At 38.1% G+C, this 15,181-nt stretch overlaps 1 protein-coding gene across 5 annotated transcripts; it reads right to left on the bottom strand.

The window, feature by feature from the left end:
• Window positions 1–3,653: 3,653 nt before the first annotated feature.
• kras (v-Ki-ras2 Kirsten rat sarcoma viral oncogene homolog) lies at window positions 3,654–13,252 on the bottom strand. 5 transcript variants are annotated; one of them, XM_020703647.3, is made up of 6 exons: window positions 13,116–13,252; window positions 10,668–10,785; window positions 9,246–9,424; window positions 8,863–9,022; window positions 6,990–7,114; window positions 3,654–5,759 (listed from the first exon to the last, which is right to left on the bottom strand). In XM_020703647.3, the coding sequence occupies exons 2-5, from the start codon at window positions 10,776–10,778 to the stop codon at window positions 6,995–6,997; spliced, it is 570 nt and encodes a 189-aa protein (XP_020559306.1). In that variant the 5' UTR covers window positions 10,779–10,785; window positions 13,116–13,252; the 3' UTR covers window positions 3,654–5,759; window positions 6,990–6,994. The 5 variants fall into 5 exon arrangements, with proteins under 5 accessions (XP_020559306.1, XP_011474152.1, XP_078804300.1 ...); XM_011475850.3 differs by having other exon boundaries at window positions 12,588–13,198; XM_078948174.1 differs by lacking the exon at window positions 6,990–7,114 and having other exon boundaries at window positions 13,116–13,238.
• Window positions 13,253–15,181: the final 1,929 nt, after the last annotated feature.

Raw genomic sequence — 15,181 nt, 5'->3', positions numbered from 1 at the left:
TGGTCAGCAGCAGCAGGTGGTGAGATGTGGCTGGAGTGTAAGTGGCTTTCACAATGCAGGATAGGCTGTCAGAAAGGAGCCCTCAGGGAAACAGCTTCACACCATGCAGAATGGCCTTTACATCCCCCTCTTTTCTTTCCGACTCGCTCTGCGTCCATGTGTGCGTCTCTGAAGTTGACACAGAAGCTCATTTCTCTTGCTTTGTGTGTGTCTGTGTTAGAGCGGGCGAGGCAGTTGGTGTAAATCTCTGACCAGCAGCACGTTTGGATAGGTGTTTGGGGACCGGTTGGAGTGCTGGCTCACAGGATTTTAGATTGATGAAGTGATGGTGATGGATGGAGGTAATAAAGGCCTGGATGTCCTGTCTGTTGCTGGTGATGAAGCTGGTATGAATCACCCATCTGGGGCTGTGGAACATGGCGTTGCTTGGTCTCCAGGCCATCCACCCTGCCACCCACCTCCAACACCATCCCTCCCTTTTTTCTTTTTTTTTACTTTACCTGGTAATAGTGCCATCATTATAAGGAGAATCCTGCCTACATGTAGCAACCCATTTAAAATCACCGAACATCCCTTTTTGCTGATGTATGTCTAGAAATGCATCACACCGGGCTGTTCATCCATCTCAAACCACAGCATGTACACATTTCAAAGAGTTGCATGCTGATCATTAATTTTGTGTCCAAACTTGTTGAGTGATTGCGAGACAAGCAGAGGGAGAAAAAAAATCCAATCAACTGAGCCAGCCACTCCTCATGAATAGGGTCATTTGAATAAAGAGGGGCATCTGAAATTGCAATGTTTGTGTCAACATAACAAGTTAATGATCTCAGATGATAATTGGTAGTTGGATGTCGAAGCGTTGTGTTGTGGCCCATGAGGTTCTGTGCCAGGGACCTCCTGTGATAAAAGAAGCAGCATGAGGGCTTTCAAAGAGGCGCGAAGCTGTAGGCAACAAAATTCATCACTGTTCCATGAATATTCATCCAGCTCTCTGTTTCCTCAAGGGCTGCTGTAAAAAAAAAACCTCTGTTTAAGTCTCTTCACTGTGTTGCAGTTTGAAGACACCTAAACCTCCTGGCCTCTCATTACCAGACTGTGCTCTTGCTGCCCCATGCTCAACTGCCTGCCAAGGAGGGAAGCCACACTTCATTAAAATAAAAAGGAAATTCTCTCGTTCAGTGCACTAACAAGGCAGAGGTCAGGCAGTCAGATGATTGTGAATTCACTCCTCTGTCCACGCTCACAGGGGTCAGAATTAGTGATCGTAAGCTTTCTCTGTAGTGTGCAACGCTGCCGGTCAGACGGATTTGTCAGCTTGGGAGGGGGGTGTCCCCGTTCGTTGACGGGTCCCGTTTTAAGCCTTGTTGTTAGCCATTTGGGAACCGCCAGTGCGTCTTTTCCTTGGCCAACTTTCCAACCGACAGGAACCCAGAGTTCCACAGATTGCTTTCTGGGGCCTCTTTTTCAGACCTTTATCAGACCTGCAGGCTTCATAGGGCTGTCCCCAGATTACAGTTTAGGAAAAGGGTGCTTGACTGACAGGCATTGGCCTTGGCGGTCCCTGAGGGATAGAGTAAGGGGATTTGTGATGGCTGCAACTACTCGTACTTCTCTTACAATTTTTCCAGGCCGGTTTCAGACTGTCAGGTTGAGAGAAAGCTCTCTCTGCATAATTCATTAGATCGTCTCTCTTTTTTCACTCTTGGCTGCCGTGTGGCAGGCACCGTAGCCCCCTTTGTTGTTGGAGACAGAGTAATGGAGCTTGTCACAATAAGTTAACATAGTTTATTGTTCACAGCAACAGTTTGGAAGGAAATTAACTTCATTTGAAACCAGCTATTCAGCAGATTCCATGTAAAAGAATTATTTAGATGGAAACAACATTTTAATGGGTTATTGAAACAAAACGGCTTAAAACCGTTTTACGTGCGTAATTGGCAAACAGCACAAAATGATTCATTACTTCCCCTTATGCCAGCAATGCCTACAACACATTGGCCATAAGATTGTAAATCACAACAGGAGAGGTTGCCTCCACACCAAACCCTGTTTTGAAGCCAATTACCACAGCGGTGCCTGTGCATGACACATACACAGGCCTGTCCTTTTGAAGCTTGTATGTTGTCTATTGTCATGATGGCATTTACTTTTTGGAAATGTGCAAGGGAAGATATCTCATGGCTCGTACTACATGACATCTCCCGTCACAGAATATGACTAAACAAGCTCATCCTTCATCGCAGAGTCCTGCTTGGTAAAGTCAGGGAGGTGGGGCAAAGTTTGTCACTGCGGAGGTAAAAAAAAAAAAAAGGTGGAGACATCTGACAAAGTATGCCTGTTGACCCCTAAGACACCTCACACGGATGCACTGCAGGCTGTACTGAAACTCCATTAGCTTCTTTTCTTCTGGCAGAAATTAGATCTGCATATTTTAGCAAACGTGTTTCTTCAAACATCGCCTGTTGGGTTGTGGGCTCCATTTTAGCAGAAAAGGTAACTTTGGACGAACACTTGATATCTTGAACCAGACATGCCTTACAAGACGTTCTGCGCAAATGCATCAAATAGAAACCAGCATTTGCACATTTATGTGATAGCGATCAGAAAATCTTTCAGGTTTATAGCCCTGCATTAGTATTCTGGAGCTTCAATTAGAAAAATAAATCCATTGCTTCTCATTCAGGCTCATGGGTGAAGTAAGCTTAAAAAAAAAAAAAAGAATCCTCTCCGATGTGTTTTCTTGTTTATTGACAAAAACAAACATCCTTGAAAATGTACATGTTTTGTTAAAGGTCGTACATTTATTTTTTTCTAAATCAACAATCATTTTAGTAGAATTTTGCATTTATTTACACCCTCATTGTTATTTGTCATTATTTCAAAGCTTTGCCGAATCTTTATACATCAATTTCTAACTGTGGCCAATTCTTCTAGTCTCTGGATGAGGTAATAAAGCTGGATCATCCAGGAAAAATCGTGCTGACCAACTTCAATTAACTCAACAGCTTCCACTACCTTAGAAACATTGTTGGGGAAATTGCAGTAAACATCTAAATCTGGCTGGTGGGATTCACTTAGCTGCACCGCTGCGGTTTCATTTTTAGCATAATCACTGTAATATTATGCTGAACCTCCGTGTGAACTCAGATTATTCCAGAGAGGCCACAAAAGGGCTGACAAATGCAGCAAAAACAATGATGTGCTGATGCAAGGCTGTGTATCACAGAAGAAACATCACACAAGTCAATTTCTGCAGGTTATTTGGTCATTTTCATAATGATACTTTAAAAAAATAAAACAAGAAATGAAGTGTGTTGTACCCATTTTAGGATGGAAATTCATAATTAAGAAATAAACCACTAAAATGTAAACTGTTTTTGTTAATATACGCAAACAGAAGTCTAACATTTTAAGATAAAAACTTTAGGACTTTAATGCTCTAGGAGTTTCTTTTGTTTTTTGTAGTTCTTATTAGAGACTGCAGAAAATTGCTAAGTGCCTGTCTTGTGATGGAACAGTGCCATCTACTGGGAAAAAAGGTCAATTTTCTATTATTTTAGAAACCCGTTATTTCCAACTGTGTGCGTCATACTCAAATGAAACAAACATGCAAAGTTCAAGAACAAAAATTAAAAAATAAAAAAGTCTGGTTCCTTATTACTTTGTTCTTTATTACACATTAAATAGGAGTGGTGAATTTCATGGCAAAAAATAGACTCATTTTGAGATCAGATCCCCACTCTGTGCTGTCTTAAGCAGCTCCGCTGTGAAGTGGTCATTCATTCACTTCCCTGGACCCAGTCACTCTCCAGAAACATACACAGAGCGGAGTAATAACTCCGTTAAAGCAACATTCATTTAGACACACCAACCAAATGAAGCACAATTTACAAAATATGCACTTTTCAGTATCACAACTATACAAAGGTTGTTACAATACGGTCCAGGTAAAACAGACATTTCAGAAATCAGGTGTTGGCACACTCAACAAAGAAGAAAATGTTCAAAAAGTTACAGTAAAATTACGTTGTAAATAGTATTGTTAACAGTTGGGTTTCATATCTAAAATTGCATCCGTGTTTTTTTTTTGTCTACTTCATGAAAGAAGAGGTAATAAAATTAAAAGCAGAAATCAAATCATCTGTCAGCAGAGAATTTCATTCACCAACAGTTTCCTGCACATTAAGGGCAGTGGAGAAAATGAAAATATGATCTTGTGTTTATTGTCAAAATGTAGCACCCAATGGAGAAAAAAAAAAAAGTACAAAATCTTAAAAGGTTATCTCTAAAAAAAAAATTCAAGGTCTACAATATGTAGATCAAATCAAAAAGGGCGAAATATAAACTGACTCGAGAGAAACCAGCAGGTTTTGTAAAGTTTATTTCAGAAATTTTGTCTATAAATAATAAAAAATTAGGGAAATTGCTGCCTTGCAGTATTCTATCCAATTACATGTGGAAAGGCAGAATACCAAACAAGTTTAATACTTTTTCAAATTAAATCTAAAACTTAAGACAACACAATATTTTTAAACAGCCTTTTGGGACTCCAGCTCCAATATTCTCTCACAGCTCGCTCAAATGGGCTTTCTGCTTTGTATCGGGGACAGAGGGGAGGAAAAAAAACAAAAAAGAAGCATGGCAGTTCAGCAAACGTACACCAGGAAGTCTAGCATTTCCCCCAAACAAACTTTCAAGTGTAAAACCTACTGCTGTGACTTTTTATTAACACAAAGCAATGAAATGATTGTTGTCAGGATGATTCGAAAACGACCCTACTGAGGAGTTAACAAGGCATGAGTCTTCACAACACAAACATGAGCATTACAAACAAAACAAGTACAAAAAATTAAAAATTATCTATGATGGGTTCTTAAATTTGCAGTTTTTCATTGAATGTTTTTTTTCTTTGCTCACAACAGCCAGTATTAACAGTTTCTTAAAGAAAAAAACAAATCTGGAATCCTCCATATTGACTGTCGACCAGATCGTGTCGTCATGGACACAATGCATGCAGGAAGAAAAATGTCCTCTGATGTAGGCATAAAAAATAAAAAAAGATTCTACCCACACAGTACAAAGCAATGACAAATTTATTAATAGCTAACATAATAGCTAAGGTGTTAAACACTTGGAAAAGAGTAGGAGTTTGCATGCATAATTATCAGTGACAAAACTAAGTCCTATTTAAAGGCGAGGGGATGGACATGGTGGCAGAATGTTTTGGACCTCATCCTGTGGGGCGATGACCCTTTTTCAGTTTTGTCTAGGGTTCATTCTTTGGCATCCTCTGCTTGAAAAGAGCTGCAGCTTTTCCAGCAAAGGGGAGTTAATGCTGATAACAGTGTTGTCAGGTGTGATGGATGACATCAGTTCCATGATTAGGTAAAAAAATCAAAAATAAAAAAATACACCGTCACCTCAAAGAAATCAAGCTCAAACTGTTGGGCTAACCCATCTCAGCAACTGGCACTAAACTGAGAGCTTACTGGTTTTCCAGAAAAAAAGAACAGGAAAATTTAGGTCGGGTTTAGTATTTAATGAAATGGAGGCTAATAATTTAGTGTAATGTACAAAAATGTATTACTTAAACTGCTTATTATTAAGTTGTTTTTTCTGTTTTGAAAAGGGGCATTTATTCACATGAGTATACACTTTGTCTTGGACTTCTTTTTCTTCTTTTTGCCCTCCTTGCTCATCTTCTCCTTATGCTTCCGGATTTCTCTGACTAATGTATAAAAGGCATCATCCACGCCCTGGGAAATAAGGCAAAAAAAAAAAAAACAAGCAAATAAATGTACAAAGTTAGAGTTGGAAAGTTACAGGTCATTTAAAAATGCACATTTAACCAAGACATTAAGGATCTGAAATGATGTTTTAACCAGTTGCACAAATTCAAGTGGCTAAAACATGGTAGATTAGTCTAAGCAATGACATATCTTTCATCTTAGAATAAAGTAAACAGACAATTTTATTTTTTTTTAAACAGAAAAAATACTTTCAAACCATTTTTTTTCAGTGCTACCGCTTTTTTTTTTTTTTTTTAAGTGGGAATTTCTTCAGACTGGAGACATTAGACGAGCCTTTTATTCTCGCGCTGGGGTGAAGAAAAGGCTTTGTGCTATAATACAGCTCGTGCCTGTTGATGCCACACTGACGCAATTGTCTGAGAGCTCCAACAGTTTGTGTAGTTCAAGAAATGCGACAATAATCTGCAAAAAGCTGTTGAGTAAAGAGCCTTGGGACACTTTATGTTGTGAAGACAACCAGAGAATGCAGAACAGACATGGAGAGATTCGTATAGGCAAAACACACACAGCCTTTGTGGTCAGAATTTTTGCTGTTTTTTTGCTTTTTTATTTTTTTTAAAGACATGAATATTTCAGCATGATTTAGTCCCACATTCACCATTAAATTTTTTTTTTTTTTTAAAAGAACCTACAGCCGCCCAAGATGGCTTAGCAACCCAAAACCATGTACACAAGTTTCTTTCAGCACAGAAGGATATTTTCACACTGGTAGTTTTCCCTGAATCTGGTAAAAACGTGACCAAACACTTGATTGGATCGATTCCTTTTTTAGGCCAGGAGTCCTTTAGGAGGTCGTTTTACTGCTGAAACAAGGACTGACAAATGCTCCTCCATGGGGAAGGGATAAGGCAAAAGAAACCCATGAAAAAGAGTTCAGACATCCATGCAGAAGCACACCAGCTGCGCAAATCAAACTTCCCCAAACTTGATGGATGAACCCAGTGTGAAAATGACCTTAGACAATAATCCACCACAACACATGGAGACTGAAAATAGAAGAAATCAAAACACGTCAGGCTCGTGTTAGAACCTCACCACAGTCCCAATAAAAGCCAGCAGGTTAGCTTTGACACCACATGAAGCACCAGCTTTGGCTCAGTGTCTTCCTCCATCCCTCGTCCGCCGTTCCCCCCAACAACACACAGAGCTGATGGGTGCGCGGCTGCGTACACTTACCCCTCTCACATCACAACACACTTTTTAAGGTTGACACAGCGTGGAGTCTTTTCTTCCTTGCTGAGCTTACTGAGCCGGTACTGCCTGATCTCCCGTACCAGAGTGTAAAAGGCATCTTCCACTCTCTGCGGTATAAGACACAACTCTCCTCAATGGCGAGGAATGTAGGAGCACATTCTTCATGGTGTCAGAAATTTTAAGATAAACATGGGGATACTCCTGAAATGCCGGATTTGTCTTCTCTCCAAACTCTTAAAAACTCAAAGAGTTTGATTGGATGAAAACTGAGCAGCAGCTTCTGCAGGCTTGGAAATGAGTCTAGTTTCCTCCCCATAAAACGTAAAAAAATGAAATATATAAAACCTAATTAACTAACTATTTTCTATTCCTGGAGCTTTTGCAGAGGAGACTGCAGAGCTGTTCTTAAGCAAAATAATGACTGAAGTAAAAGGGACTATGGAAATTGGATTTCTTCTTGTATTCCAAAACTGTTGAAAAGTATGGACATTTGTCCTGAGAACTCAAATAAATCAACACAATTTATTTAAACAATAATACTAAATAAATAACAGCAATGCAGGGCTGATGCTCCTCTCAGCAATAACCGTGTAGCTCTGTTCATATCGGTTGATTTAGAGGCAAAAAAATATGGGGAAAAAAAAATCCACAGCTCTGTGGGATTTGCCTTTTCACACAAAAGTAGAAGTATGCTGTCAAAAATAAATCAAACGATTGATATGAAGGGCCTTATAGTTTTAGAGATACCATAAAGAACTGACATGAACTCACAACAAAGACAACTTTATTCTATTGCTTAGCACTCCGAAAAACAGCTATTTTTCATCCTATTGAGTAACACTACACAGATCATGTCTTAAAGTGGATCAACAGACTGATATGGGAATGATGATGCAGTGTAACAGACAGCAGTTGGTTGATAAAGCAGTAAAATAAACACAGTTATTGTGTTTAGGCTGCAGTTGGCGCCTCCTTAAAAATCAGAGTCACATTCCAAGCCTGCAGGAGATTAACAACTGGGTGGAATATCACTTTATTCAAACTGGACACAAATTAAGGGTGCATGCATTCAGGATTTTCCACAGAAGTCAGAGGAAAAAAAATAAACATTTGAGGGGGGGGCAATTGACTCCCAACAAAAGTAAAGTTGCAATCAGACAGGAGCGAAACCGTATGAACAAAAGGTACGGGACACTCAAGAGGGAATAGGTGAACAAAGCTGCCAGGAATTAGTCACGGCACCAATCATTTCCCCACACCAGAAAAAGTGCTGTTTGGCTGCAGCTCACAGACCAGGATGAACACGTTCACAGATCACTCCATGAGCCCATCTAATGGCAAAGGCAACGATCACGACACCCACCACAGGATGCAACACCACAGCTAATCTTCCAACACCCACAAACAGTGACCAGCTCGCTGAAGAATCAAACCTCTCAGAAATTACTGACAGTTTGCCCTTTCATGCAGACCCCTGATTTGAACCGATTTGCAGATTATTTACAAGGATGGTTTCAGGTGGGCCCAACTGACAATGTCAATTCGTCATTTCATGACGTAGCAGCATGCAGTGATTACCTTACCTCACATAAATAAAAATTCAATTAAAGAGAGATGATTTAATGAGGCTCAATACATTAGCAGGGACATTTCCCTCCAACATTATGATAAAAAGGGCCATTAGAGACAGTGAATGTGACACAAATCAGCAGAAACGTGATTCAATCACTTATCTTCAATTCATTCGAAATTTTTAAAAGACACTTTTCTAAATTACAATATCCTAGTTTTTTTTCTGAAATAACATTTTATTATTTAAAAAAAACATGTTGCATGGAGCCGAGGGCAGACTTACCTGTCTGGTTTTGGCAGAGGTTTCAATAAAGGGAATGCCAAAGCTGCGTGCCAAGTCCTGAGCCTGCTTGGTGTCCACCGTCCGGGTCGGGAGGTCACACTTGTTTCCCACCAACACCATGGGGACGTCCTCAGAGTCCTTCACCCGCTTAATCTGTTCTCTGGACAGTCAAACACATGAACTTTGTTTAACCATCAACCAAATTATTCCAAATTCCACACATAAATAGATTCAAATCAGACCACAGATCACCTTTGTTCGGTGATGAATGTTTTATTTTTGTGCTAAAATAATTACTTACAAATGGACACATTTTTATTTTGAAGAAAAAAATGACAACAGTTCTGGAAGACTACTGCCTGCCAGCTTGTCTTTCAGCTCACCTATAGTGGTGAATGTCTTCAAAAGACTTGGTGTTGTTGATAGCAAAAACACAGAGGAAGCCTTCCCCTGTCCTCATGTACTGATCCCTCATGGCGCTGTACTCCTCCTGACCTGCAGTGTCCAGGATGTCCAGCAGACACGTCTCTCCATCAATTACTACCTGTTTTCTGTAGGAGTCCTGAACAAGAAATAAGTTTCAAATGATCAGAACTCTGTAGAAAAGTGAGTCAAGTAAACAAAAAAAAGTTGTTTTTATGCTTAGAGTACTTTAGAATATAAAAATTGTTTCGCCATTTTGCAAAAATGTACACAAACTGGGGAGTCACCAAATATTTATAAAAAAACAGAAGTGATGATAAATATACAAGTATATTCAAATGTAGTTTCACAATACTAGGCAAAAGTGATCACTTTTAATTTTAGATGGTGAAATAAAGATATAAATAGTCAGTCAGTAGTAATACATTTTATTTGAAGAAAAAAAATTACAAACAAAAAAGGCAAAAATGTTTTGGTCTGACATAATTTGGATAAAAGGCGAACAAGGAAGTAACTACAAAGTTCTAAAAATCTTTTCTTTTTAGTAGGAAAAAAAAACACCAGTGCAATTTTTCCCTTTTCACTATGTTGAAGGGAGAAAAAATGGCCAAGAATTTAAATGTGAATAAAATTGAATATACAAAAAATGTGACATAGTTTAAGAAACTCAATGGCTTTGTTTCATAATTCATAGTTTTTTCTGCTGAAATGATTGTCATGTAGCTTAGAATCTTAACATAATTGTACCACTTAAGCAGGCCTGCATTGATGATTATTTTGTCGTGTCTTCAAAGTTGAAACTGGACTCCACTCAATTATTGTCCCTTTCTGATCAATTTTGCAGCAGGCCTCAAGTTACACTGAAGTCCCACTCGGTGCTTCACTTTTCTTTTTTTTTTTAAATCGCACAGATGAAAATAGCTAAAAAGAGCAGCGCTACTGTTCTTTTTATCGAGGTTAACATGGAGTTAACATGGAGTGATTTAGTATGAACAGTTTAATTTAGAGTTCTTTTAATTTGAATTATTTTTATTGACATGCATTTTTTAGGTCAGACAAACTCCATGTTAACCTGGATAAAAAGAACAGTAGCGCTGCTCTTTTTATCCGAGTTAACATGGAGTTTGTCTGACCTAAAAAATGCATGTCAATAAAAATAATTCAAATTAAAAGAACTCTAAATTAAACTGTTCATACTAAATCAGTTGGCTCTAAGAAACTGTGCAAGAAGCCAAGTGTGAAGCCATTAGAAAACCCGTTTGGTGTCTTTTAATAGTTAAACTAGTAGAACCTGTTACAACTCTTTGCTTTTTCTTTTTTTTACACAAGTTTTATTGCTAATGCACTGTCAATTTGTGTATCCATACACAATGTTCCTTTACCTCAATGGTGGGGTCATATTCATCCACAAAATGGTTTTGGATGAGCTGAATGGTAAGCGCGCTCTTGCCAACACCACCAGCTCCAACCACAACCAGCTTATATTCCGTCATGATTCACCTGAGGGACCAAAGTAAGAACATCATCAAGTAGTACATCCCCAATTCAGCGGAACCCTTAATGGCAAATGATGCACGTCTCAAAATTATGACACTTGGTTTCATTGTTATTGTCAATTTTGGTTTCTTTTCTCATACTTCTAATAATTTGCAGACAGTTTTAGGGGACAGTCATCTGATCATCTCTTGCTAAAGGAAACCTGTAAATTGACAGCTGCAATGCAGTAAAAATCCAAATGTCCCAGAAAGTTTGAAAAAATGCAATCACAAAATACAGTTTGTTGTTTAATCTAAACAAAACCAACATATGAACCTTAAATTTAAAGACTAGCTGTCATAAAATGCTAAGCATGTATATTAAAACTCATCATTATAGAAAAAGGTAAAACAAAACAGAACTTCTATAGAAAAGTGACCTGAAATAAGCAGGTGGTGAGCTTTGAGAAGTAAAAAATAGATAGTTTTTCAGTTCAAATCAAAGGTCTGAGTCCAGCAACACATTCAGGGCTATTTTCTGAGTGATAATCAGACAACAGAACCTAGCTCCAGGCAGAAATCTATGACATTACATTAAGGCTGTAAAATTGACAAGCAACAGGGAGGCTCTCTGCTGTCTGACTTTTGTGGAGCAGCATCTATCAATACTGGCAGCTGGCCTTTTCAAAGACTACAATACAAACTCCTCAAAGCCATAGAAGAGATGCACTAAATACTGCTTCCACAACTAAGATTACCGTGGCTGAAAGAGTCAAAAAAAAAAAAAAGGAAAGCTATGTAGGAACACCACGTTTTTAAAGCCGGTTCAAACTTTGTGAAACTAGCTATAAATTAGAGGAAAATGTAAGTTTCATTTTAGAAACTTTTAAGAAATAAATTAGGCTTTTTTTTGTTAACTAATTATTGTATTTATTTTATATTTTTATATTTAAAGTAGAGGGGGTATGGGTTATGCCATTTTTCTTCCTTAGTTTAAAGGAGGCAAAAGCAGTCGATAGTAGTGTTTGTCCTTTGAAGGTTTGTGTTTGAACAGGAAGACAAATCAAACGCTGTGGATTCTGAAATCCCATCCTGGGAAGTCACAAAATTGTGTACAATCTTTTGTTAGGGGTATATTTAATTCAAACCCAACGCGGAAAGAAAAAGCACTCAAATTCACCGCTAACACAATGATGGGATTAATGGAGATTGATTAGCACCTATACAAATATTAGCCTAGCGTTAAAGATTGATACCCGTATGAAGCGGACGCGGCTTTTCAACTAAACTTTTGTGTATTTTGGTTTTGTTGAAGCAGGTCGGGACAGCCACGTTATGTCTAAATTAAAAAAAAATGTTACATTAAAATGTCAATTAAATCCTTATCCCGTATGAGGAAAACCTGCTAGCATAAGACTAACGGCTGTGCTGTTAGCCGCATTAGCACCGGAGCTTTCAAGCAGCCCCAAAAGTTGGTTTTTATTCGCTTTAATGAAACAAAGTAGTGTGTTTTAATGAAAGTGACTCGTTAGTTTTGCCTTGTTTGTACTAAACCCTGGAGGACAACAGTTAAATTTAATGCAAAGTTAAAAGGTTGCACATTTTGAAGGAGGCAAGCTAGCATAAATCTGCAGTGCAGGGCCACACTGTAGGTTAACGACTGGGCGTAGTTTGGGCCAAATTTAACACTCCTACTGCAATGTTGTCGCACAAGAGTTCACATCACATTCAATTAGTTGTATTTCAACTCAAACGTGGAATCAATTTTGATTAAAATAGTAAGGAAACAAACACGCACATGAAATTAGTGGTAACCGTTTGTTTTACCTTTAAGTGACTGGAGTTCCGCGTCTGAAGTGGCGACCGATTAAGTTGTCAAGCAAATAATCCTCTCGTTTCGCACGATCTCCGCATTTCCTACTTCTCACCAAAATGCCGGCATTTAAGTCGGTCTGACGTGGTTTGGGGAGCGGACGAAAACATGAAGTTGCCAAATTAATCGATTAAACTTTCCATCTGATCCAGCGCCCGGCCTAGCTGCTCCTTCTGGCCTGCGTTACGCGAATATGGGCGGATACCAGGGCGCACTTTACCCAGAAAGCATCGCTGGAGATTTCAGCCGGTCCGCATATCTCGACTGTGTCGCAACCTGACACTTAATGCGCTGTGTTATGTCATTTGTTGAACACGGTTGTTGTTTTAGAAAGGTGAGCCGTGAAACTGTAGGTTTGTTCTGGGTTTTTCCCCCGTCTCCTTTAAATATCTTTAGCCTCACTCACTTCCTTTTTATGTTTTTCTGCCATTTTGACACACGCAAAAACCGTGTTAATAATGATAGTTTTCATGGTTACACACGTTGCTGGCTGGATTTGGGGTCAGAACAAAGATTTCCGGCAGCCTCCCAGCAGCTGGAGCTGCAGAGTCAACAAAGTGTAGAGGGCGACTCCTCCTTATAAAGGCTCTAAATATAACTGGAATACGCTGGAAGGACGTCATTCCCGAGCAGGAAAGTGATTCGGCGATCCAATGTCAGTTTTCACGGACGCTTCACAGACGCTGCTGCTGCGCATGGCTTGCGCATACACAACAGAAACCAGATTTGTAACCGAATTTTTTTTTTAATTAACATTTTATAAACTGTACAGAAACATACAAAACATTGTGGCTAAACATTGGTGGTAAATTATAAAAATAAAAGAAAACAATATTATAGCAACTTCACGCATGAAACAAAACAACAATTAAAAAGGAAAATAAATTAAGTGTAATAAATATCTTTTTCGTGTATGCTTTATGTATTAGAAAAAACAGCAGACGAGAAACCTGTTCACCGTCGTTTTACTTTTGTTCTTTTTCTGCACTTCTTCTTATAACAGCTAGGCGGCGTTGTTTCACACGTTTTGTTAAACTGGCTCATTGTGGCTTCACTTGAAGACCCACTCCAATTTCAACTGTGTGTGTTTTTCCCGTAATGGAGGACACATGTAAAGAAAATTAGGATTTAACTGCGTTTTTGAGTATTTCTGTGTTCAAATCCTTGTGAATCAGGAGCAGAAAAATGTCTTTGCTAAATTCCAAGTGTTTCCACACTGGACTGGAATGATGGTTGATCGTTTTTTGCTGTCATCAACCTTGTTGTCCACTGTGATGCACTTGGTCATTTTTACATTTTAGTAACATAAACCTACCAAGTCTCAATCCAAATGGTATTTTCCAAGATGGATCCAATTTATTTCATTTTGAAACAATTTTATAATTATATAATTTGATTTGATTCAATAAACACTTGAATCAGACAGATCGATTGGTTAGATAAATCACTCATTGAATAATTGTTACAATCCTAATCTGCATTTATTGTTATTAAAAAAATTATGTTGATGAGACTTGTTATGGCACTGGCATAAACAAAAGTCTACATTCATCCCTGAATATAACTAAAATTTTAAATGTGTGTTAAACATAAGAAGAAAGATAACAACCATGACAGCAACCTTTCTTTGGCTAGCCAAGGGTTACAAGAACTTCCAAACAATCATGCTTTCATTCCACAGCAAGATTAGGACTCGTCCTGGAAGCATTCAAGAGTTTGGTAATAATAACAGGAGCAGAAATCACAGAAAGGTTAGTATAGGGTCAGACTCTGCAAAAGGCAAACAAAAAGATCCACAGCTCAGAGTCAACTCAGCTTGATAGATGTCAAAGTGTCAGTACAATCAGAACAAGATTGCAAACGGCTTGAGGGAGGAAAAAAAATCTAAAGGTGAATTTGAAGTTGTTGTGTTGCTCTGGGATCTTTATATGTCAAAGATAATTATTTTCAAGATGAATATGATGACATCTGATTGGAAAATCTAAAGAAGAACGATTAGAAGGTTTTGAATATCCTACAAAACATTTTAAAAACACAACTAATATAATTCATTGTTCTAGAACAACATACCATGATGTATTTTAGAAATAATAAATATAGTGTTGCTATGTGAGCATAAACAATGTGTGTTTCTTTCTTTTTTTATACTAATACTAATAACTTAAATACTGTACAGTCATTTTTTTTTGTTTTATTGTAAATGATTTTGATGCATTGAAAACACAAGAAAATCAAAAGTTTAAACATTTCTAGTATGAACTATTCTGGATGATCTTTTGTTTTTTGCACATCAAACTACCGGTATGTTTTTTTGTCTCAGGGATCTCTTATGCTTTACAGCAAACAGCTGCTAAAAACCCCTAAATATATTATTAAAACCAATAGATGGACACTGATAAAAAAAAAATATTATAAAATACACGAATGTAATACTTGATTCTTGATCTGAAAGCCCTTCTCTAATCCTCCTGCTTTGTGGTGGAAATCTGAAGGCTTTTATTTTTGAAAGAAAAAAAGTTGTTAAATCTTACTTACTGAGATCCTACTG

The sequence above is a fragment of the Oryzias latipes genome, chromosome 6, assembly GCF_053564925.1.
Source record: "Oryzias latipes strain Hd-rR chromosome 6, Olatipes_Hd-rR_3.1".
Taxonomy (NCBI): Eukaryota; Metazoa; Chordata; class Actinopteri; order Beloniformes; family Adrianichthyidae; genus Oryzias; species Oryzias latipes.
Note: the sequence above shows the minus strand (reverse complement) of the source record. Positions and strands in the feature narration are given on the sequence as shown.